This window comes from Hypanus sabinus, chromosome X2 (assembly GCF_030144855.1).
Source record: "Hypanus sabinus isolate sHypSab1 chromosome X2, sHypSab1.hap1, whole genome shotgun sequence".
In the NCBI taxonomy this organism is placed as follows: domain Eukaryota; kingdom Metazoa; phylum Chordata; class Chondrichthyes; order Myliobatiformes; family Dasyatidae; genus Hypanus; species Hypanus sabinus.
The window spans coordinates 434,898-459,533 of NC_082739.1; the positions used below are offsets into that span (position 1 = coordinate 434,898).

The window sequence follows — 24,636 nt, forward strand, 5'->3', positions numbered from 1 at the left end:
TGTCTTCCCTAGTGAAGACAGATCTAAAGTACTTATTAAATTCTTTGGCCATTTCTCTGTTTCCCATAACAATTTCACCCAATTTATTCTTCAAGGGCCCAACATTGTTCTTAACCATCTTCTTTCTCTTCACATATCTAAAAAAGCTTTTGCTATTCTCCTTTATATTCCTGGCTAGCTTGTGTTCATACCTCATTTTTACTCCCTGTATTGCCTTTTTAGTTAAGTTCTGTTGTTCCTTAAAAATTTCCCAATCATCTGTCCTCCCACTCACCTTAGCTCTGTCATACTTACTTTTTTTTAATGCTATGCAATCTCTGACTTCCTTTGTCAACCACTGTGGCCCCTTTCCCCCCTTTGAATCCTTCCTTCTCCAGGGGATGAACTGATTTTGCACCTTGTGCAAAAATACCTGCCATTGCTGTTCCACTGTCTTTTCTGCTAGGATATCCATCCAGTTAACTTTGGCCAGCTCCTCCCTCATGGCTCCATAGTCTCCTTTGTTCAACTGCAACACTGACACCTCCAATCTGCCCTTATCCTTCTCAAATTGCAGATAAAAACTTATCATATTATGGTCACTACCTCCTAATGGCTCCTTTACTTCAAGATCGCTTATCAAATCCTGTTCATTACACAACACTAAATCCAGAATAGCCTTGTCCCTGGTCGGCTCTTGTAAAAGCTGTTCCAAGAATGCATCCCGTAGGCACTCTACAAACTCCCTATCCTGGGGTCCAGCACCAACCTGATTCTCCCAGTTCACCTGCATGTTGAAATCCCCCATAACTACTGCGACATTACCTTTGCCACATGCCAATGTTAACTCCATATTCAACTTGCACCCAATATCCATGCTACTGTTTGGTGGCCTGTAGACAACACCCATTAAGGTCTTTTTGTCCTTACTGTTCCTCAGTTCTATCCACACAGACTCTACTTCTGATCCTATGTCCCCCCCCTTGCAAAGGTCTGAATCTCATTCCTCACCAACAGGGCCACCCCACCCCCTCTGCCCACATTTCTGTCCCTACGATAGCACGTATACACTTGTACATTCATTTCCCAGGTCTGATCTCCCTGCAGCCATGTCTCCGTTATCCCAACAACATAATAGTTACCCATTCGCACCTGAGCTTCAAGCTCATCCGCCTTATTTCTGACACTTCGTGCATTCAGATATAGAATTTTTAACCCATTTCTCCTCTCTCTGTTTAAATCGCTGCCTATTGTGCTTAACCCAGCTCCCCGAACTCCCAATGGGCTATACACCCCTTGAATTTTGTTGTCCTTCCTAAATTTACTTATTCTTTCAACACATTTAACTCCATGTTCCGTCAGACCATCCCTCTGTACATGTGTCCTCCTTATCACTTGTTCCACCTCACCTTTCTCTACTACACACTTAATATTCTGGAACCATGCAGTCCCCACCTGTCCTTTATTCTTCATCTCGCTATCCTCTCTCGCATTCTGGATCCTTGCCCCCTGCAAATTTAGTTTAACCCCCCCCCCCGAGAAGCACTAGGAAATTTTCCTGCAAGAATGTTAGTACCTCTCTAGTTCAGATGTAAACCATTCTGTCGGAACAGATCCCACCTTCCCTGGAACAAAGCCCAATTATCTAAAAACCTGAAGCCCTCCCTCCTGCACCGTCCTCTCAGTCACGTATTAATCTGTATAATCCTTCTGTTCCTTGCCTCACTCGCACGTGGCACAGGTAGCAATCCTGATTGTTACCCTGGAGGTCCTGCCCTTCAGCTTTGCACCTAACTCCCTGAACTCACTATGCAGGACCCCCTCACTCACCCTACCCACGTCGTTGGTCCCTACATGGACCACAACATCTGGGTTCTTTCCCTCCCTCTCGAGAATAACCTGCACCCGATCTGAGATATCCCAGACCCCGGCACCAGGGAGTCAACATACCATCCGAGACTCCCAATCTTCCCCACAAAATCTCCTATCCGCCCCCCTGACTATAGAATCCCCTATCACTACCGCTCTCTTCTCTTCCCTCCTCCCCTTCCTAGTCGAGGGTCCAACCTCAGTGCCAGAGACAGGACCACTACAACTTGTTCCTGGTAGGTCATCCCCACCAACAGTATCCAAAATGGTGTACTTATTGTTGATGGGAACGGCCACGGGGTGCTCTGCTCTCTCTGTCTGCTCCCCCTGCCTCTCTCGACTTTTACAGTATGGGATTCCCAGTCTATATGTGGAAAGTTAGAATCACCTACTATAACAACCTTATGTTTCTTACAACAGTCAGCAATCTCTTTACAAATTTGTTTCTCTATGTCCCTTGGTCTGTCTGTAATATAACCCCATTAATGTGGTCATGCTTTTCTTATTTCTGAGTTCCACCCTAATGCCTCACTGGTTGAGTTCTCCAGTCTGTCCTGACGGAGCACTGCAGTGACATTTTCCCTGACTAGTAATGCCACCCCTCCTCTTTTTTCAGGCAGTCATCAACAAGCAAATCCTTATCCACTGTCTCACTGCTGAACATTGTGCTCTATGCATTTCCTAAGAGCAAAATTGGCACAGCTGGGTGATAGAGTTGCTCCAAAGAGATCTACCTCCACTCTAAAATTCACTATATCTTGGCTGAGGTCCTCATCAGGCCACCAGAGAAACCTGGGAAGGCCTGCAACTTCCACAGGCACTTTAACCTGATGAAGCATTGATTCAATATTCGCCATGATCACAAGTAGTTCTTTTCTGAATCTGGTTAATGCTCCAATCAGTGAGCTAGTAAGATCCGGTCCCTATAACACTGAGCATTAAGTGGTATTTCCTGAAAAGTCACTCCACAGTCAAACACAACACCAAGTTTTGCTTTTCTGGAATGACAAACACCATGATGTGAAATATTCCAGACTTACTGTGTTCCAGATCCTCTGCTGGCAATCTTTTGGCACCTTTGGAGTTGACATCCTTCATGAAAGCTGTGCAGTCAGCATGAAATGACACATCCTTCTTGAACCTCTTCCTTAGATGCAGAGCAGGCTGCTTAGCAATCTCAAACTAGAATTGAATTGAATTGAACTGAATTTATTTCTTACATCCTTCACATACATGAGGAGTTAAAATCTTTACATCTCTGTCTAAATGTGCAATTTATAGTAATTTTTAATAAATAGTATATACAACAAGACAGTCAATATAACATAGAAATACAATTGTATCAGCATGAATTAATCAGTCTGATGGCCTGGTGGAAGAAGCTGTCCCGGAGCCTATTGGTCCTGGCTTTTATGCTGTGGTAACATTTCCTGGATGGTAGCAGCTGGAACAGTTTGTGGTTGGGGTGACTCGGGTCCCCAATGACCCTTTGGGCCCTTTTTACACACCTGTCTTTGTAAATGTCCTGAATAGTGGGAAGTTCACATCTACAGATGTGCTGGGCTGTCCACACCACTCTCTGCAGAGTCTATTGTCTGAGCTAAGTACAGTTCCCATACCAGGCAGTGGTGCAGCCAGTCAGGATGCTCTCAGTTGTGCCCCTGTAGGAAGTTCTTAGGATTTGGGGGCCCACACCAAATTTCCTCAATTGTCTGAGGTGAAAGAGGCGCTGGTGCGCTTTCTTTCACCACACAGCTGGTATGTCTCAACCACAATCGGTGATGTGTATGCCAAGGAACTTAAAGCTGTTCACCCTCTCTACCACAGATCCAGTGACGTCAATAGGTGTTAGCCCGTCTCCATTTCTCCCATAATCCACAACAAGTTCCTTTGTTTTTGCGACATTGAGGGAGAGGCTGTTTCCTTGATCCTGCTGTGTCAGGGTGATGACTTCTTCTCTGTAGGCTGCCTCATTATTACTTGAGATGAGGCCAATCACTGTAGCATTGTCTGCAAAGTTAATTAGCAGATTAGAGCTGTGGGTGGCGACACAGTCATGGGTATACAGAGAGTAAAGGAGGGGGCTTAGGACACAGCCCAGACCTGTGCTGAGGGGCAGAGGTGAGGGAGCCCACTCTTACCACCTGCCAGCGATCTGACAGGATCCACCTACACAAGGTAGGGTGAAGGCCGAGGTCTCTGAGTTTCCTGTCAAGCCTAGAGGGAATTATGGTGTTGAATGTTGAACTGTAGTCCAAGACCTGCATTCTTACATAAGCAACCTTCTTCTCCACGTGTGTAAGGACGATGTGAAGAGCTGTGGCTATTGCATCATCTTTCTTTCTTTTTCAATCTTTTTATTGAGTTTCATATATATATATAAAAAAAACATAACATAATAATGAATAGGTTATGAATACAATAGACTTGAAATTGCATTAGTAATAAGATAACAATATCCTATTAAACATCAACAAAAAAAGTACATTAATCAATCAAGTCTATATAATTATATATGAAAAAAAAACAAAAATAATCATCAAAAGAAAAAAAAAATTGAAAATATGTAAAAATATATATATATATTGAGAAAAAAAACACTAAACTAAACTAACATGGGCAATAATAATAGTTTATAAGTATGTGATAGTGTCAAAAAACTCCGGAACTCCATACCTGAACAAGAATAAGCAGAGAGAAGGTCTGGAAAAGGCCAAATTAATTCATATGGAAATGTCGAATGAACGGTCCCCAAGTTTCTTCAAATTTAATTGATGAGTCAAAAATAGTGCTTCTAATTTTTTCCAAGCTCAGATAAGAAATAGTTTGAGAAAACCACTGAAACGTGGTAGGAGGATTTACTTCTTTCCAGTTTTGTAATATAGACCTTCTGGCCATTAATGTTACAAAAGCAATCATTCGTCTAATTGAAGGGGAAAACTGATTACCATCCTCATTTGGTATACCAAAATTTGCAGTAATAAAATTAGGTTATAAATCGATATTCCAAATTGAGGAAATGGTAGCAAATATGTCCTTCCAATAGTTATGTAAAGTGGGACATGACCAAAACATATGGGTCAATGAAGCCACTTCTGAATGACATCTGTCACATTGAGGGTTAATATGAGAATAGAATCGAGCAAGCTTATCTTTAGACATATGAGCTCTATGTACAATTTTAAATTGTATTAAAGCATGTTTAGCACATATAGAAGAAGAATTAACCATTTGTAAAAATTTTTCCCATTTATCTGTTGATATATTATATCGAAGTTCTTTTTCCCATTCTTGTTTAATTCTATCTGATATTTCTGGTTGTATCTTCATAATCATATTATAAATAAAAGCTACTAATCCCTTCTGACAAGGATTTAAGGTAAAAATCAAATCTGAGAAATCCATTGAAGTTGAATTGGGAAAAGATGGTAGAACTTTATGTAAAAAATTTCTGATTTGTAGATATCTGAAAAAATTAGATTTAGGTAATTTAAATTTGTTGGAAAATTGGTCGAAAGAGATCAAAGTACCTTCAAAAAAAAGATCACGAAAACATTTTATACCTTTCCTTTTCCATATGCTAAAAGCTTGATCTGTCAAGGAAGGTTTGAAAAAAAAATTAAGTAAAATAGGGCTATCAAGAACAAAGTTTTTCAGAATAAAAAACTTACGAAATTGAAACCAAATTCGTAATGTATGTTTGATAACAGGATTAGATATCTGTTTATTGAATTTAACTAAATCAGCAGGAAGAAAAGAACCAAGAACGGAGAATAGAGAATATCCCTTTACCTCATCGCATTCCAAATTTACCCACTGTGGGCACAATGATGAATCCAAATCTAATTTCCAATACATTAGGTTACGAATATTATTCGCCCAATAGTAAAATCTAAAGTTAGGTAAAGCTAAGCCACCATCTTTTTTAGATTTTTGTAATTGCCTTTTACTTAACCTGGGGTTTTTATTTTGCCACACAAATGAGGAAATTTTTTAATCAATGTTGTCAAAAAAAGATTTAGGAATAAAAATTGGTAAGGCTTGAAATAAATATAAAAATTTCGGTAAAATCATCATTTTAATAGCATTAATCCGACCAACTAATGATAAGGATAAGGGAGACCATCTTGTAGTAAGTTGTTGAATTAGATGAAGCATAGGTAAAAAATTCAGTCTAAGTAAATCTTTATATTTCTTGGTAATTTTTATACCTAAATAAATAAAGTTATCAGTAACAACTTTAAATGGTATCCTGTCATTCAATAAAGTTTGCGCGTTTAAGGGGAATAATTCGCTCTTATCCAAGTTTAATTTATAACCAGAAAAACTACCAAATTGAGCCAACAAGGATAAAATAGCGGGAATAGACCTGTCAGGATCAGAAATATATAACAGCAAGTCATCAGCATAAAGTGATAACTTGTATAACTTCTCATTACGGGTAATACCAAAAATATTAGGAGATTCACGAATAGCAATGGCTAAAGGTTCTAATGCGATATTAAATAATAAAGGACTTAAGGGACAACCTTGTCTCGTACCACGAGATAATTGAAAAAAAGAGGATCTATAATTATTTGTAAGAACAGAAGCAACAGGTTTAAAATATATTAATTTAATCCATGATATAAAATTAGGACTAAAATTAAAATTTCTCAATGCATTAAATAAGTATGTCCATTCAACTCTATCAAAAGCTTTTTCAGCATCTAATGAAATAACACATTCTGGGGTTGTGGGTGATGAAGTATAAATTATATTAATCAATTTTCTAACATTAAAAAAGGAATACTGATTCCTAATGAAACCAGTTTGGTCTTCTGAAATAATCTGTGATAATACCTTTTCTAATCTAATGGCTAAAATTTTTGTAAGAATCTTAGAATCTATATTTAATAATGATATAGGGCGATAAGATGCACATAAAGTAGGATCTTTATCTTTTTTAAGAATTAGAGAGTTAGTAGCTTCATAAAAAGATTGAGGTAATCTCTTCTTAGCAAATGCATCATTAAAGATTTCACATAACCAAGGGGAAAGCAAAGAAGAAAAAGTTTTTAAAAATTCTACAATATAACCATCAGGGCCAGGAGCTTTCCCTGAATTCATTGATGAGATAGCCTCTCCTATTTCGGCCATAGAGATAGGGGCATCGAACAAGCTGCGATCTTCATCTGTCAGTTTAGGAATATTCAAATTGTTAAAAAAATTATCCATCATGGACAGGTCAGCATCAAATTCTGATTGATATAAAGATTTATAAAAATCTTGAAAAGTGTTATTGATTTCTTTATGATCAGTAGTTAGATTACCGTCTTGTTTACGGATTTTAATAATTTGTCGCTTAGTCGAAATAGCTTTTAATTGATTAGCTAACAGTTTACCAGTTCGATCACTATGAATATAGAATTGAGCCCTGGTCCTAATTAATTGATTTTCAATTGAAGAAGATAATAATAAGCTATTGTAGCGGTGTGCTACACGCAGCGCTAAAATTACGACACAGAGTCGGTAACTGCAGTCGAAGGAAAAAACTTTATTCGAAAACTTCAGCCTCACTTTTAAGCCTCTGTCAACCGGCCCCCCATGGCGCGGAGGCTCCAAAGCTCTGTGCTCGCAAACCCCCGTAGGCTATCTAATTGTGAGTCGGTTCGGATACGCTAGGAAATGGGTCGCCACATAACCCCCCCCCAGAACCGGCGATACACACCCAATGTCCACAGTCTGGGCCAGAACCTGCTTGGGAGGTCGGCCTCTGCGCCGAGGCGCCGGAAACTCAGCCGGTTGCGCCAGGTCCACATGGGCCGGCTTGAGGCGGTCCACCATGAAAACCTCCTCCTTCCCCCCAACGTCCAGCACGAACGTGGACCCGTTGTTCCGGAGCACCATAAACGGTCCCTCGTATGGCCGCTGCAGCTGTGGCCGATGCCCGCCCCTTCGTACAAACACAAACTTACAGTTCTGTAGGCCTTTGGGTACGCAGGTCGGGTGCCGCCCATGCTGTGAAGTGGGTATGGGGGCCAGGTTACCGAGCTTCTCGCGAAGTCTGCCCAGGACTGCTGCGGGTTCTTCCTCTTGCCCCCTTGGGGCTGGTAGGAACTCCCCGGGGACGACCAGGGGCGCGCCGTATACCAACTCGGCCGACGAGGCGTGCAGGTCGTCCTTGGGCGCTGCGCGGATGCCGAGTAGGACCCAGGGAAGCTCGTCCGCCCAGTTGGCTCCTCGCAGGCGGGCCATGAGGGCCGACTTCAGGTGACGGTGGAAACGCTGCACTAGCCCGTTCGACTGTGGGTGGTAGGCAGTTGTGTGGTGCAGCTGAGTCCCCAAAAGGCTGGCCATAGCTGACCACAGGCCGGAGGTGAACTGGGCGCCTCTGTCGGAGGTAATGTGGGCTGGTACACCAAAGCGAGATATCCAGGTGGCGATCAGGGCTCGGGCGCAAGATTCGGAGGTGGTGTCGGTGAGCGGGACCGCCTCTGGCCATCTTGTGAACTGGTCCACGATAGTCAGGAGGTAACGCGCTCCGCGCGACTCTGGCAGGGGGCCCACGATATCCACATGAATGTGGTCGAAACGCCGGTGGGCGGGATGGAACTGCTGCGGTGGGGCTTTGGTGTGCCGCTGCACCTTGGCCGTCTGGCAGTGCATGCACGTTCTGGCCCATTCACTGACCTGTTTGCGGAGTCCGTGCCAAACGAACCTGCTGGAAACCATCCGGACAGTTGTCCGGATGGAGGGATGCGCCAAGTTATGAATGGAGTCGAAAACGCGGCGCCGCCATGCTGTCGGGACGACCGGACGGGGCTGGCCGGTGGCGACGTCACAGAGTAGGGTCCGCTCACCCGGGCCCACGGGGAGGTCCTGGAGCTGCAGACCGGAGACTGCGGTCCTGTAACTCGGAATCTCCTCATCCGCCTGCTGTGCCTCTGCCAGCGCCTCAAAGTCTACCCCTTGGGAAAGGGCATGAACGGTAGGGCGAGAGAGCGCATCCGCCACGACATTGTCCTTACCCGAGACGTGCCGGACATCCATCGTGTATTCAGAGATGTAGGACAGGTGGCATTGCTGGCGGGATGACCAGGGGTCGGATGCTTTCGTAAACGCAAAGGTAAGCGATTTGTGGTCCGTGAACGCGGTGAAGGGCCGACCTTCTAGGAAGTACCTGAAATGCCGGATTGCCAGGTAGAGCGCCAACAGTTCCCGGTCGAAAGCACAGTACTTAAGCTCGGGTGGTCGCAGGTGTTTGTTGAAAAACGCCAGGGGTTGCCAGCGACCTGCGATGAGTTGCTCCAGCACCCCACCGACTGCCGTGTTGGATGCGTCCACTGTGAGGGCGGTAGGGGTGTCAATTCTGGGATGTACTAGCATTGCGGCATCCGCCAAAGCTTCCTTCGTTTGAACGAAAGCGGCGGCGGACTCCTCGTCCCAGGTAATGTCCTTGCTCGGACCCGACATCAGGGCGAACAGGGGGCGCATGATCCGGGCAGCTGAAGGGAGGAAGCGGCGGGAGAAATTGACCATACCTACGAATTCCTGAAGGCCTTTGATCGTGGTGGGTCGGGGGAAGTGGCGGACCGCATCTACCTTAGCGGGCAGAGGGGTTGCCCCGTCTTTAGTAATTCTGTGGCCCAGGAAGTCAATGGTATCGAGTCCGAACTGGCATTTGGCAGGGTTGATTGTAAGACCGTACTCACTCAGTCGGGCGCAGAGTTGACGGAGGTGGGACAGATGCTCCTGACGACTGCCACTGGCTATGAGGATGTCATCCAAATAGATGAACGCGAAGTCCAGGTCCCGTCCCACCGCGTCCATTAACCGCTGGAACGTCTGTGCGGCATTCTTCAGGCCGAATGGGGTGATGAGAGCCGTTTTGGGGACGTCGTCAGGATGCATCGGGATTTGATGGTATCCCCAGACGAGATCTACCTTGGAGAAGATCCGTGCGCCGTGCAGGTTTGCCGCAAAGTCCTGAATGTGCGGCACAGGGTAGCGGTCCGGTGTGGTAGCCTCGTTCAGCCTGCGGTAGTCGCCGCACGGTCTCCAGCCCCCCGTCGCTTTGGGCACCATGTGCAGGGGGGAAGCCCATGGGCTGTCGGACTGCCGGATGATCCCCAATTCCTCCATCCTCTGGAACTCCTCCTTCGCCAGTCGGAGCTTGTCCGGGGGAAGCCGCCGAGCACAGGCATGGAGGGGTGGTCCCTGGGTTGGGATGTGGTGCTGGGAGGCTATCCCGATGGCCAGCCGCCGTAGCCATCAGCGGCGGCTGGCCCTGGCGTTTCCCGGGAACTTGCAGGGCGGGCGACAACGGCGGGCTTCTGCACCCCACCGCTGGTGGTAGAAGCACCAATGTTCATTGGGCCGGGGGTTAGCGGGCTCTGCGGCCGGGCCTGGACTGGTTTGCTGCCGGGAGCGGGGCTGGGAGATCCGTGCGATGGACGCCCCGCTCACCTTTTTGGCGTTCCACAGCAAGTCCGCCCGGGCTGCCACCTTCCGGGGGTCACTGAAATCCGCGTCGGACAGCAGCAGGCGGATGTCCTCGGGCAGCTGCTCCAGGAATGTCTGCTCAAACATGAGGCAGGGTGTGTGTTCGTCGGCGAGAGACAACATCTCATTCATTAAAGCCGATGGAGGTCTGTCGCCCAAGCCATCCAGGTGCAGTAAACGGGCAGCCCGCTCGCGCCGTGAGAGTCCGAAAGTCCTGAGGAGCAGGGCTTTGAATTCCGTGTACTTGCCGTCTGCCGGGGGCGACTGTACGAACTCCGTGACCTGGGCCGCTGTGTCCTGGTCGAGGGAGCTCACCACGTAGTAGTAGCGGGTGTCTTCTGAGGTGATCTGGCGAACGTGCAATTGGGCTTCGGCTTGCTGGAACCATAGGTCCGGGCACTGTGTCCAGAAACCTGGCAGTTTCAACGAAACCGCATGAACAGAGGCGGCGTCGGTCATTTCTGGTCCAAAAATCGTTTGGACCGTCGGGGTCACCAATTGTAGCGGTGTGCTACACGCAGTGCTAAAATTACGACACGGAGTCGGTAACTGCAGTCGAAGGAAAAAACTTTATTCGAAAACTTCAGCCTCACTTTTAAGCCTCTGTCAACCGGCCCCCCATGGCGCGGAGGCTCCAAAGCTCTGTGCTCGCAAACCCCCGTAGGCTATCTAATTGTGAGTCGGTTCGGATACGCTAGGAAATGGGTCGCCACACTATGTTCCATTTGAAGCTCAACTCTCTTCTTATAAAGTTCTTTGGTAGGAGTCACGGAATAAATCTTATCAATTTCCTTAATTTTATCCACTAATAAAGCAATATCTAAATATCTTTGTTTTCTTTTACCAACGGAATATGAGATAATTTGTCCACGGATAAAAGCCTTAAAATAGTCCCAAAGTATTCCTCTGTCAATTTCTTCAGTATAGTTTGTTGAGAAAAACAAGTCAATTTGCTGTTTTATGTAGGTGATAAATTCTGGGTCTTGAAGCAAAGTAGCGTTAAGTCTCCAAGATCTAGTATTATTGGAAAAGTCCGAAATCTTAATAGATAACTTCAAAGGTGCATGATCCGAAATAGTAATAGAATCATATTTACAATCAATAACATCCGTTAATAACCGATGATCAATAAGGAAATAATCAATTCTAGAATAACTATGATATACATGTGAAAAAAATGAAAATTCTTTATCTTTAGGGTTCAAAAACTGCCATATTTCAGTAATTCCCGAATCAACCATAAAAGAATTAATAAGTAAGGCTGATCTATTCGGAAGAGTTCGGATAGGTTTAGATCTATCCATCGAAGGATTCAAACAACAATTAAAATCTCCACCCATTATCAACATATATTCGTTTAGATTAGGAAGGGAAGTAAATAAACGTTTAAAAAATTCAGGGCAGTCAAAGTTTGGAGCATAAATATTAACTAGAACCACTTTTCGATTAAAAAGTGAACCAGTTATCAACAAAAATCTGCCCTGTGGATCAGAAGTAATTTCATGATGTGTGAACGAAATTGAGGGATCTATAAAAATAGACACACCACTAATTTTGGCGGTACAATTCGAGTGAAATTGTTGACCCTTCCAGAACCTAAAAAAACGTTGATTATCCTCCCTCCTAATATGGGTCTCCTGTGCAAAAATAATATTAGCGTTCAATCTATGGAATACTTTAAATATTTTTTTACGTTTAATCGGATTTAAACCATTAGTATTCCAAGAGATAAAGTTAATAGATTTATCCATCATGCCAATATTAGTTGTGTGTATCATAAAAGGTTAAAAAGACATATAACCCATAATTCAGGAAGAAGGAAAATTGATTCAGGAGCAACCGGAGAACATGACACCTCAACAGTATTAATAATTTAAAGACGGCCCATAAACTAAAAGCAAAAAAATAAGCAAAAGCGTGAAAAAAGATCCTTACCCCCTCCCCCCACCCCTCGAAAGAAAGCCAAGCGGCAGGCGCATAATTAACACTAACATTACCCCCATTTCAAGATGGCAGCTCCATAAAAAGATTTTTAAAAACTATAACACCCAGATTTAAATATAGGGTTGCAAAGAAAAAATATATATCAGTCAGAATGAAAAAAATAATATAATAAAACAAACAATCATTAATAAAAAAAAAGTATAAACATTAAAATTTGAAAGTGTAATATACCTTTAAAAAAAATTCCATGTTCAAATACAAAAAAGATGACGTTTCAAAAGCAAAGACTTATGGGAAGAAGAAACGACATTTTGAAAAAACATATTACAAAATATAGATGTAAGTTCGGCAATCTATTAAAAAAGTTTAATAAAAAAATGTTATCAAAATAGGGATTAAAAAAAGGATTTAATAGACACTACAATATATAAAAAATAGACCAAAAAATCCAAAACATTCGTCCCATTTCTAAGTACAGGCAAACAAATAAATGCTTACAGAAAGCAAAGTCTTATGGGAAGAAGAAACGACATCTTGAAAAAAAAAGTAAATCATTATTACAAAATATAAACGTGTATATCCGAAACAGAAAAAAGAGTAAAAAAAAGATATTATAAAAATTAAAAGAGCATCTATAAACAATGATAACAGTAAAAAAAAAGAAACCAGACCCGTAGATCAGGATAAGAAGTTATAACCCAGCTTCATAGGTTAAAACTTAAAATGAAATGGCATCCTCTCTCCGAAAAATCTTCAACATAACACATAGTTCAAGTTGCACTAGAAGATCGATATTCTTCAACAAATTTCTTCGCTTTTTCCGGAGTGTTAAAAAATTGCTGACTGTTGTCGTTCAACGTAATTCTAAGATTCGCTGGATACATTAAAGCTTGTTTAAGTCCAATCGAATGAATCTCTGCCATCACTGGTTTAAAAGCGATTCTCGCTCTCATTACTTCGAATGAATAATCTTCAACAATTCGAAATGTGTTGCTATTGTGAGAAATCATACCTTTTTTACGAGCTAATCGAATTAAAAGCTCTTTCTCCCGAGGATAATGAAGGCGAACAATCACCGCTCGTGGTTTACCAGTCACAGCCGAAAATCTCGCAACTCTGTGAGCGCGGTCGATAACAGGTTTAGTATGCAAACCTTCATCACCGAAAATTTCCCACAACAATTTAGAGAAAAATTCAGTTAAATCACCGGACTCGACTTTTTCGGGAAATCCGATGATACGCAAATTCTGTCTGCGAGATCGGTTTTCGAGATCAGTAATTTTAAACTTATACTGATCTATAGTTTTAGCAGTCGACTCTATCTTCTTCTCCAGCGCTTCAATTGTACGTGCTTTTTCACAAATTGATTTTTCAAGAGTCGTGATCTTATCTTCATGCCGCTGAATATCTGATGCCTGCGATTGAAGCTTAGTTTCAAGCGATCTAACAACTTCTTCAAGTTCAGATATTTTCGTGGTAAGCTTATTTTCCAAACTTCCCCGTTTACTTTCCAATTTACCTTCTAACCTGCCTTCCAAACCCGCAAGTTTAGCATCCAGAAGATTAGAAATTATGTCGATAGATAAAGGATCCTTAGACGATTTCTTGCTTGTAGCCATTTTAAGTTTGACAAGATTAGATCAAATATTGTTTTAGGAAAAAAAAAGTTAATCAGAAGTAGCAACTCATATGATTAAGTTCGAAAAGATTTGATTAAAGGGTGATTATAGTTGAAAAAATGAAGAGCGCCTAAAAGGCAGATGTTTACGTCGCCATCTTGAAACTCCACCTATTGCATCATCTGTTGATCAGTTGTGTAGGTAGGTGAATTGCAGGGGATCCAGTTTGGGTGGTAGCATGCTGCAGATGTAGTCCTTGACCAGCCTCTCAAAGCATTTGCTTATTATTGAGGTGAGTGCAAATCCAGTCGTTCAGGCATGTTACCTTGGTCTTTTTTGGTATGGGGACAATGGTGGATGTTTTGAAGCAACAGGGCACTCTACATTGGGAGAGGGGGAGATTAAAAATGTCATTTGTGCTGCACACATCCTGAGCACCCACCCTGGGATGCCGTCCAGTCCCAGATTAGGGTTTGGGTTTCCACTCGATGGAAATACCTGCATACTTCAGCCTCAGAGATGACCAAGCTGCAGGTCGCATCAGCGGCTCTCCTCAGGAGCTCAGTGATGGCAACATCAAATCAAGCATAAAGAAAGATTCAACTCATCTGGGAGAGAGGCAGCAATTTTGTACACTCCTCCGTGTTTAGCTTTGAAGTCTGTGATGGTGTGCAGACCTTGCCATAAGCTGCATGTGTTGGTGGAGCGTTAAGTCTGAATCTTATCCCTATATTTTTGTTTCGCTGCCTTGATGACTTTGCACAGATTGTAGCTGCATTTCTTGAGTTCCTGTTGGTCACTGGCAACGTAAGCTCTGTGTCGCACGTTAAGTGCTGCTCGTACAGAGCTGTTGATCCAGGGTTTCTGGTTTGGATAGACCCTGACCACTTTCTGGAGAACAACTTCCTCGAAGCACTTCCAAATGAAACTAGTGACCTCATCTGTGAACTCAGAGACATCCTCATCTTGGAAGACAGTCCAGTCAACATCATCAAAGCAGTCCTGTAACATGGAGGCTGATTGGTCAGACCGACAGTGGACTGTTTTAACTTTGGCTGCCACTTGTTTCAGCTTCTGCCTGTACTTTGGCAGCAACAAGATGGAGGAGTGATCTAATTTTCCAAAAGGCTTTGGAGTGCTTTGTAAGCATTGCGGAAGGGAGAGTAGCAGTGGTGGAGTATGTTATCTCCCCGTGTGCTCACCTGAATATGTTGGCAAAACTTCAGAGAGACCTTAGACAGTGATACTCTATTAAAGTCTCTGGCGACGATGAAAGCAGCCTCTGGGTATGCTGTCTCCAGGGTGCTGATGGTCTCGTACAGTTCCTTCAGAGCCAGGTCAGTATCAGCCTGCGGCAGAATACATGCAGCTGTGTTAATAACAGCCGTGAATTCCCTAGGCAGCCAGAAAAGTCTACACAGCAGCACCAGGTTCTCCAGATCCGGGGAACAAAAGGATTTCAGGGCATGCACGTTCCGGGGATCACTAAGTATTATTGACCATGAAGCATATCCCACCTCCTTTACTCTTCCCAGAGAGGTTTTACACCTATCCGCCCGGAACAGGGAGAACCCAGCGGGCTCGATGGCGTGGTCCGGTATCTCCTCCGTCAGTCAGGTTTCCACGAAGCACAAAACATTACATTCCTTTGTTTCCCACTGGTAGGAGATTCTGGCTTTGAGTTCACACAGCTTGTTGTCCGGGGACTGAACATTAGTCAGGAGTAGGCCAGGGATCGGCAGTAGATTAGCATGGCGCCTCAACCTCACCAGGTGCCGGCCCTTCTCCCTCGCCTCCAGCATCGCTTCCAAGGTACCGACGAAGCAGTAAATGAGCCTCTCATGGATTGTGTAAGCAGCGGTTCCCAGTGTAGGTAAGGTGGCACATAGTGGGTAAATGCTGACTTCCCGATGATCAGAAGAGTCAGCCTATTGATGTGATCCTCAGCTACTCGACAAGAAATGCGAAGGAAATCACAGAAATTAGTAGTATACTGTAAAGTTGGAACGGAGCTCGCAACACGGTCGCCGAATGCGGCACCATCTGCAGTTGCTGGAAATCCAATCAACACACACTTAAAATGCTGGAGGAACTCAGCAGGCCAGGCGGCATCTATGGAAAAGAGTACAGTCAGCGTTTGTGGCTGAGACCTTTAAGCAGGATTGGAGTAAAAATAGATGAGAAGTTAGAGTTGGGGAGGAGAGGAAGAAGAAGCACAAGGTGATAGGTGAAACCAGGAGGGGGAGGGGTGAAGTAAAGGGCTGGAGAAGGGGGAGCCTGATAGGAGAGGACAGAAGACACCAAATGGAGGTGATGGGTAGGCAGGGGGATAAGGTGAGAGAGGGAAAAGAGAGGATGGGGGGGGGGTCCATTACCGGAAGTTAGAGAAATCAATGTTCATGCCATCAGGTTGGAGGATACCCAGATGGAATATAAGGTGTTGATCCACCAACCTGCGTGTGGCCTCCGTCTGCCAAAAAAAGCAGAATCTCACAGAGGCCACCTATTTGAATTCCACTTCCCGTTCCCATTCCGACATGTTGACTGTACTCTTTTCCTGGATGCTGCCCAGCTTACAGAGTTCCTCCAGCATTTTATGTGTTGCTCTTGACAAACCAGGTTGTTCATTATAATTGCATTCAGAGAAATCTGTCTTGAATTACTGCTGCCAAAGCTCATCCAAGTTCAAAATTAAAATTCTGTTCACTGTCAGCTCTGCCTGAGCATAGTCTCTTCCATCATAATTAATGGTCTTGTTTCAGTGGTCCATTAACAGTCCAAACCAACATTGTTCTAATTGCATAGGGTCCATCATTAATACTGCGAATCATTTGCAATAGCTCCATTGTTTTAGGTATATTTGTCCCTATCATCAGCTCAATTTCTTGCAAATGATTATGCTTCAGACTAGTCTATTTCTGGAGATCCCTATGATATATTCCCTTTGTGGACAGGCATACTTTCCTGCATATAGATGTTAGGCAGTTCACAGTAATTTTCACCATCTAAGCCAGCCACTTCCAATCCTGAAATAATGTAGCTACTCGTGACTTTCTCTTGGTCCATGGTGCGTGTTATTTTTCCTGATGGTTTATGCTTGTTTATGAGGCTCATTGTGCAGATGTACCTCCTTGATCTAGGAAAGCATACTTAACCAGTCTTGTTACCCTTCTTAGACTTCACCTGAACTGGAATTATCAGTAAGCATGATCGGCTCCCATAAAGCCATTAGATACCGAGGCGTTACTCATTGCTGTGTCTGATTCTCTGTTAGCTTGTTTCAAATCAGCCCCTGTTTCATCACAGTGAATATGAACTATGCCACTGCATACCTTGCATGAAAGATGCTTCCTGCAAACCTTGTTGATGTGTCCTGTACACAAACAACCAAGGCAGACACCATTTTCTTTTATGAAGGCAATCTTATGAACCTTTTTCTCCACCTGAGAGCAGGAATCCAATGTATGTTCACCCTCACAGAATAGACAAATTCTTTTGGCTGATGAGACCATTTCCCTTTCATTTGTTCCAGGCTCAGTTTTAGCTTTACTTTTCAAAGTGGCCACAGTAGTGGCAAAGCTGCTTCCTTTAACCTTAGAATGACTTTGTGAGTTAACTTAGTTCACACCTTTGCTTACTTCAGGTGATGTAGTATCCATATATTTCCATTACATCAGGTGTGTGGAAATCCTCATTTGTTTTTCAATAATCTCAACAAAGTTAGTAGCCTTACAGTTGTGATTATCTAATTGATTATATTATACCTTTTAATCTTGCCCACAATGTTCTTGTATTCCTTTTGAAACATTCAATACTACTCGCTAAGGCTTTTTCAGTAGGTTTAATTTTTCGTTTAGTCCCAACTTCAAAGTCACTGCCTTCAGCTTGACTTGTGTTGTTTTCCAACTACGCAAACCAGTCCAAACAGTGTTCAATTTAAATGTCACCATAGAGCTTACAGTCAGCGACAATCATTCCAAACTATGCTCCAATCCCAAGCACACAGCATGAATCATGAATCAACAAAAGGTCATTGCTTGCCACAAGCAACTCCTGGCTTATCAATGTTGCTTTCTAATTTCACCAACAAATCCAAATGCTGATGTTCATTTTCATGATTCTTTTTGTTGACAAAATGTAGCGGCTATTCGAACAAATCAATACTGCCTGGAGACTAAGCATTGGTGGGGGGAGGGGGGGGTTAATCCTGTATGATGCGCAACACCAAATACAATTAGAAAACAGATACATGGCTCCTACAACCATGGAGCCTATTCAAACACCCAATGTGCAAAAAGAAGGAACAAATTGTATAAACGGGAGAAAGCAAGCGAATAACATACAGGATATTAAACCAAATTGCAGAGTCCTTGAAACAGTCTAGAAATGTTCAGCTTAGTTCAGCTCAGTGCAATTTAGCGCCGTGTCGTTCATTGACTGTGTGCTGCAGATCTAATCCACCCTGATCTCAGTTTTAAAAAAAAGGAGTAACCGGAAACACAGATAACATGAACTGTAGAGTCTTCTTAAAAAAGAGTTCAATCCACAAATTATGCCAATCAAAACTTGCCCAAGACCTCTGCACCTTCCTCCAGCACCAGTGAGGGAGAGGGAGACTGATCAAGTACAGACAGAAATTCAAAGATTCTGACAGCACTGAGCACCCGATCACCTTCCGCTCTCCTTGTTTATTTCAATCTTGCTTGACACTTTAATTGGTGAGTTAGTGGAGAATTGGGGCCAATCATGGATATGTGCTCCACCATTAGGCACACTCCATTCTCAATCTCACTCTCAACCATGCATTTAAGGAGTTTGTACGTACTTTCCGTGACTTCATGGGTTTCCTCTGGGTGCCCTGGTATTCTCCCACGTTCCAAAGATGTACAGGTTAGGGTTCGCAAGTTGTGAGCATTCTGTGTTGGTGACGGAATCGTGGCAACACTTGTTCCCAGCACAATCCTCATTGATTTAATTTGACGCAAATGATGCATTTCACTGTATGATTTGATGTACATGTGACAAAGCTAATCTTTATTTTTTTTAATATATTATTTCCAGTCTAATGGAGTAGGTTAAGGAGAGATTTAATCTGAGTTATTTTGGGCTCTTGAAGTGTTTATCAAGAGAGAATGTTTCTACTAATGCAACAGCCAAGGGTGAAGACACATGGTATAATGGAATCTGATCTCAGGAGAGAAGCTGGCAAGTACTTCATTGTGTCAAGCATGGTAGAATTGTGGAATCCTCCCTAATAAAAGCAATAAATGTTGGTTCAATTAATATTTTTCATATCTGAGATTTTGAATTTTGCTAGCCATGGATGTTGAGGAAAATGGGAGGGTACATTGGATGGAGTTGAGATAGGCAGTAGCTACATATCTGCAAATGTTAGAACTAGCTGAAGGGCTGAATATCCCCACTTTTGTTTCTGTACTGGTATTTGATGATGTTTTCTATATTATAGGTGCCAGATAAAGCAGAGTATCGGACCCATGGCGCCCAGGCTGTTGTGAAATTGCTAACAAAACTTCCTTGTGCAGATTATGTCACTTTCTTGGATTGGTTCCATAGATACTCACAGAACAACAAGGTAAGGAAAGATATGAATATATGTTTACCTTCAGTGGTGGTAAGGATTGCCCGCTCATTTATGGACCAACATGAATTTTATTCTTTTACTGAGAGGTTTCTAGGAGTAACTGATAATCTGTTCCACTAGCATGCTCTGTCAACAATGAAGATTAAATCTACTTTCTGTAGGTCTCTCTTTATTCCGCAATGGACATGCTGTGACAATAAGCAATATTGTACCTTTTTTTTGCTACATCCTTTTGTATATTTGTATTTTGCCTTAATTTTCTTTTGAAGAATAAAGACTAGCTTTATTTGTCTCATGTACATCAAAATATATAGTAAAATGTGCCACTTATGTCAATGAATTGTACAGTCTGAGGACATACTGGGGGCAACCGGCAAGTGTCACTGTGCTTCTGGCGCCAACATAACATGCGTGCAACTTACTAACCCTAACCCTAACCCATAACTCTCTGAAATGTGGGAGGAAACTGGAGCACCTGGAGGAAACCCACATAGTCACAGGGAGAATGTAAAACATTACACTATCCTCTGTGCTACTCTGTTGCCCCTTTTATAGGAGTCAAAGGATGAAATTGCATGGAAACAGTCCTGTAAGCCCACCAAATCCATGCCAACTATCATGGAGCATTAAAACTTCTCCCCCGCAAAATCCATTTTATTCTTAAACAAGAGAAAATCTGCAGATGCTGGAAATCCAAGCAACACACACAAAATGCTGGATGAACTCAGCAGGCCAGGCAGCATCTATTGAAAATAGTACAGTCAACTTTTCAGGCCAAGACCCTTCATTGGGACTGGTGAAGTGTCTCGGCCCAAAACGTCGACTGTTTACTCTTTTCCATAGATGCAGCCTGGTCTGTTGAATTCCTCCAGCATTTTATGTGTGTTGCCTCCATTTTATTATTCTTGTGTTCCCGTCAATTCCTCCCAATTACTTTCATGCATCTTTCTCTACACCAGTTAAAGTGCCGTTGGCTGTCAGTTATCCAGATAATGAGGGAATTGTTGTAACTGACTAAAACTGAGCCAGAAGGAAGCTGTGACTGGGAAATATAAAAGTCTTTATTCATAAAGTAAATCTTCAAAGAGAGTCCAAGAGAATCTCACTCTCCCGATAATACTCCTTCAACACAAAGATATTAAATAATTAACTAGTTTTACCATTTGGAATATAGTCATTTGGGATATTTACAGAATGACAAATTTACAACGGCAGTACATCCCAATTAGCAGAATCCCTTTGAATATTCAGTATTGGTGTTTGTTCCTAAAGCCAGCTATGCAAAATATAATGTTTTTCTCCCCCCACTCCCCCACCCCCCTTCCCCCTGGAGGAACTCAGCAGGTCAGGAAATGAATGAACAGTTGACGTTTTAGGTTGAGACCCTTCACCTACTCCTTTCAAACTCTCCATTTGTTCAAATTCTACATGAATTTACAACTAACTAGAATGTTAATTGACAAAACAGGTGACTGTATTGTCTATTGAGTGCTAGGGATACACATTTAACAATATGCTAATAGCAGAAACATTCAGCTGTTGTCTTCCTTTGTGTAGTTTCAATTGAGACAGAGAATGTCCCACACCCAGTAATTGATTTAGCCACCACAAAATATCAATTCAAAGTTAAATTGTGTACAGGTTTTATTTCTGAAGACTGGTTCTAATTTTAGTCAATCCATAATTTCATAACTAGAATGATCCCTAACAGGAAGCACCTCTATTCTGCTGCTTATAGTATCTTTTACTTTTACATTACAGTACAGGCAAACTGTTCAACCCATCAGCAGTGCCTTTGCCCCCAGCAGAGCAATCGTATCAGTCCCATTCTCTATGCCTGTAGTCCTGTTCTCTTACACGCTCTCTTACATTCCCATCCTTAGTAGTAGTCTCTTGAAGTCCAAGGAAGACGAATGTGTTGCACAGTGAATGTCTGTGGGCACGCATATGACTTTTGAGGCCGAAGTCCAAAGCGCAGATACAGTCGCAGATGGGGCAAGGAGCACCGCAATGACTCCCATCCACTCCATAATGTGCTGGTTAGCCACAGGAGTACATTCAGCCAGAGACTCATTCCACCGAGATGCAACACTGAGCGTCATAGGAAGTCATTCCTGCCTGTGGCCATCAAATTTTACAACTCCTCCCTCGGGGTGTTAGACACCTTGAGCCAATAGTGCTGGTCCTGGACTTAATTCCACTTCGCATGATCAACTTATCCATTTATTTATTTATTTATTTATTTGTGGTTTTATATTGCTATATTTCTTCACTATTCTTGGTTGGTGCGGCTGTAACGGAACCCAATTTCCCTTGGGATCCGTAAAGTATGTCTGTCTGTCTGTCTGCTGGGGCAGGAGAGGACGCCTTCCTGTGTCTTTCTTGACTCGCCTTGAGGCACTGCATGCGCCAGTTGGCTTGGAAGTTGTTTGCTGCCTTGGAGCATAGATTGCGCCAGTTGGACCGATCAGTAGCAGTGTGTTCGAGATCACGGGGCTGGAGTTTGGCCCACTTAAGGTTTGACTTGAGCTTGTCCTTGCACCTCTTCCTTGGGCGACCTTGGGCACAGTTGCCCTGCTCCAATTCTCCGTAGAACAACTGATGTGGCATTCTGGACTCATCCATGCGGATCACATGGCCAGTCCATCTGAGCTGAGCCTTCAAAACCTTGGCTTCAATGCTTGTGGAATTGGCTCGGTCCAGGACTGTCAGGTTGGAGATAGAGTCTTGCCAGCGGATTTGCATGATTGATCGCAGAGTGCGATTGTGGAATTGTTCAAGCTGTTTGACATGTCTATGATACAGTGTCCAGGTTTCACAGCCATGTAGAAGTGATGAGACCACAATATCATTGTAAACCTTCAGTTTAGTGGAGAGGTCAATGTCTTTATGCTGCAGAACTTTGACCCGGAGCCTTTTTTTTAATTAGTTTTTTTATACATTTTACAGATTAAAAAACCCCAAATCACAATTAGGAACATTAATACAGTGCAAAATTAAGCATACAATGACAATATGATACAGAGAAAGAGAATTTTAAAAAAACACCTAAATTGGAGGCAAGTAAACTTAGTGTCCTTCCCAAGCCCCACAACACAAAAAAAAACTCCAGACCAACCACAACACAATATAGAGAATATAAATCGGGACAATCAAACTCCCAGACTGTGAATACACTTAGTAACAGAGGATAGTAATGCCTACTACCAGAAAAAAAAAGGAGCTGAAAGCAAGGGACCGAAAAGAAAAAAAAACCCTAATCAAAAGGAAGGTTCTGAAAGTACTCAATAAAAGGTCCCCAGACCTTATGGAACTTTAGGTCCGAATTAAGAACTGAATAATGAATTTTTTCAAGGTCCAAGCAGGCCATAACGTCGTTAAGCCATTGAGCATGCGTGGGCGGGGCAACATCTCTCCATCTAAGGAGGATCAAGTGTCTAGCCAGGAGAGAGGCAAAGGATAATATTCAGCATTTGGTCGGACTCAGACGTAAATCTGTCTCGCCCCAGAAACCGAACAAAGCAATTAAAGGGTTTGGTTCTAGGTGCCGATTCAGAATATATGATAATGTAGTGAAGACATCTTTCCAAAATTTCTCCAAGCTAGGACAGAACCAGTACATATGAATGAGAGAGGCCTCGCCCCTCTTGCATTTATCACAGAGCGGACTAATGTCAGGGTAGAATCAAGATAGTTTAGATTTGGACATATGGGCTCTATGAACAATCTTAAACTGTAAAAGACAATGGCGAGCACAAAGAGAGGTTGAGTGAACCGATTTGAGAATCGAGTCCCAGCTCTCATCAGATAAGGAGGTATTTAAATCATGCTCCCATGCCATTTTGATTTTATCCACAGGGGCCCGTTGTAAGGCTGCTAATTTATCTTGGATAATTGATATTAATCCTTTACCTAGTGGATTAATGGAAAGGAATAAGTCCATAGCATTTTTCGCAGGCATTTCAGGAAAGTTAGGAATTAAAGGAGCAATAAAGTGTCTAATTTGGAGATATCTAAAAAAATGAGCATTGGGCAGATTGAACTTAACAGAGAGCTGCTGAAAAGAAGCGAAGCGATTATCAATGAAGAGATCTTCAAAACGTCTAATGCCCTTCCTATTACCAAACCTGGAATGCTGAATATTATGTGGTAGGTAAAAAAAGGTGATTATGTATGACAGGGCTGGAAACGGAAAAACCATGGAAACCATAGCTTTTCCTAAACTGAGCCCATATACGCAAAGTGTGTCTAACAAGAGGATTAGCTATTAATCTGGACAGACTGCTAGGGAGTGCAGAGCCAAGAAGTGCAGAGATAGATAATTCTTTAGTGGAGCTCAACTCCTTTGCCACCCAATTAGGGCACTTGGGTTGGCCATGGAAGAAAGACCAAAAGGTAGCACAACGTATATTAGCTGCCCAATAATATAGACGAAATTTAGGTAAAGCCATGCCGCCCTCTTTTTTAGATTTTTGGAGATAAACTCTATTAATTCTAGAGCGCTTATTCTTCCACAGATATGACAAAATAATAGAGTCTAAGGAATCAAAAAAAGATTTAGGAATAAAAATTGGGATAGATTGAAATAAGTATAAAAATTTGGGGAGAACATACATTTTAACAACATTAATACGACCTACCAAAGACATAGATAGAGGTGACCATTGTACCAGACTCTGTTTTATAGTAGATGAAAGATTGGCAAAGTTTTCACGAAAGAGATCTTTAAACTTACTTGTGACTGTAATTCCAAGATAAGTAAATTGATTATGGACTACTTTAAAAGGGAGATCACGAAATGTTAATTCTTGTGCTTCTTTATTAATTGGGAAAAGTTCACTCTTATGTAAATTAAGTTTATAGCCAGAGATCAGGCTAAACTGGTCAAGAAGTGAAAACATTGGAGGTAAGGATGTGGATGGATTTGAGAGGAAGAGTAATAAGTCATCAGCCTAAAGAGAAACTTTATGCTCAACACCCCCTCTCCAGATCCAGGTCAATTCAGGACAATTTCAAAATGCTATAGCCAAAGGTTCTATAGCCAAATCAAAGAGAAAGGGACTTAAGGGGCATCCCTGACGGGTGCCACGTTTGAGATTAAATACCTGGGATTTCTGAAAATTAGTTAAAACAGAAGCA

The 24,636-nt window shown here is 42.7% G+C and overlaps 1 protein-coding gene across 3 annotated transcripts in view; it reads left to right on the forward strand.

Moving 5' to 3' along the window:
- The window catches only part of ncapd3 (non-SMC condensin II complex, subunit D3), a 269,184-nt gene that overhangs the window by 76,585 nt on the left and 167,963 nt on the right, over positions 1-24,636 (forward strand). For all 3 annotated transcript variants that reach the window (XM_059956769.1, XM_059956770.1, XM_059956771.1), the window contains one exon: positions 19,363-19,488. In XM_059956769.1, the coding sequence (XP_059812752.1) occupies positions 19,363-19,488 (126 nt within the window). The remainder of the gene's footprint in view (positions 1-19,362; positions 19,489-24,636) is intronic.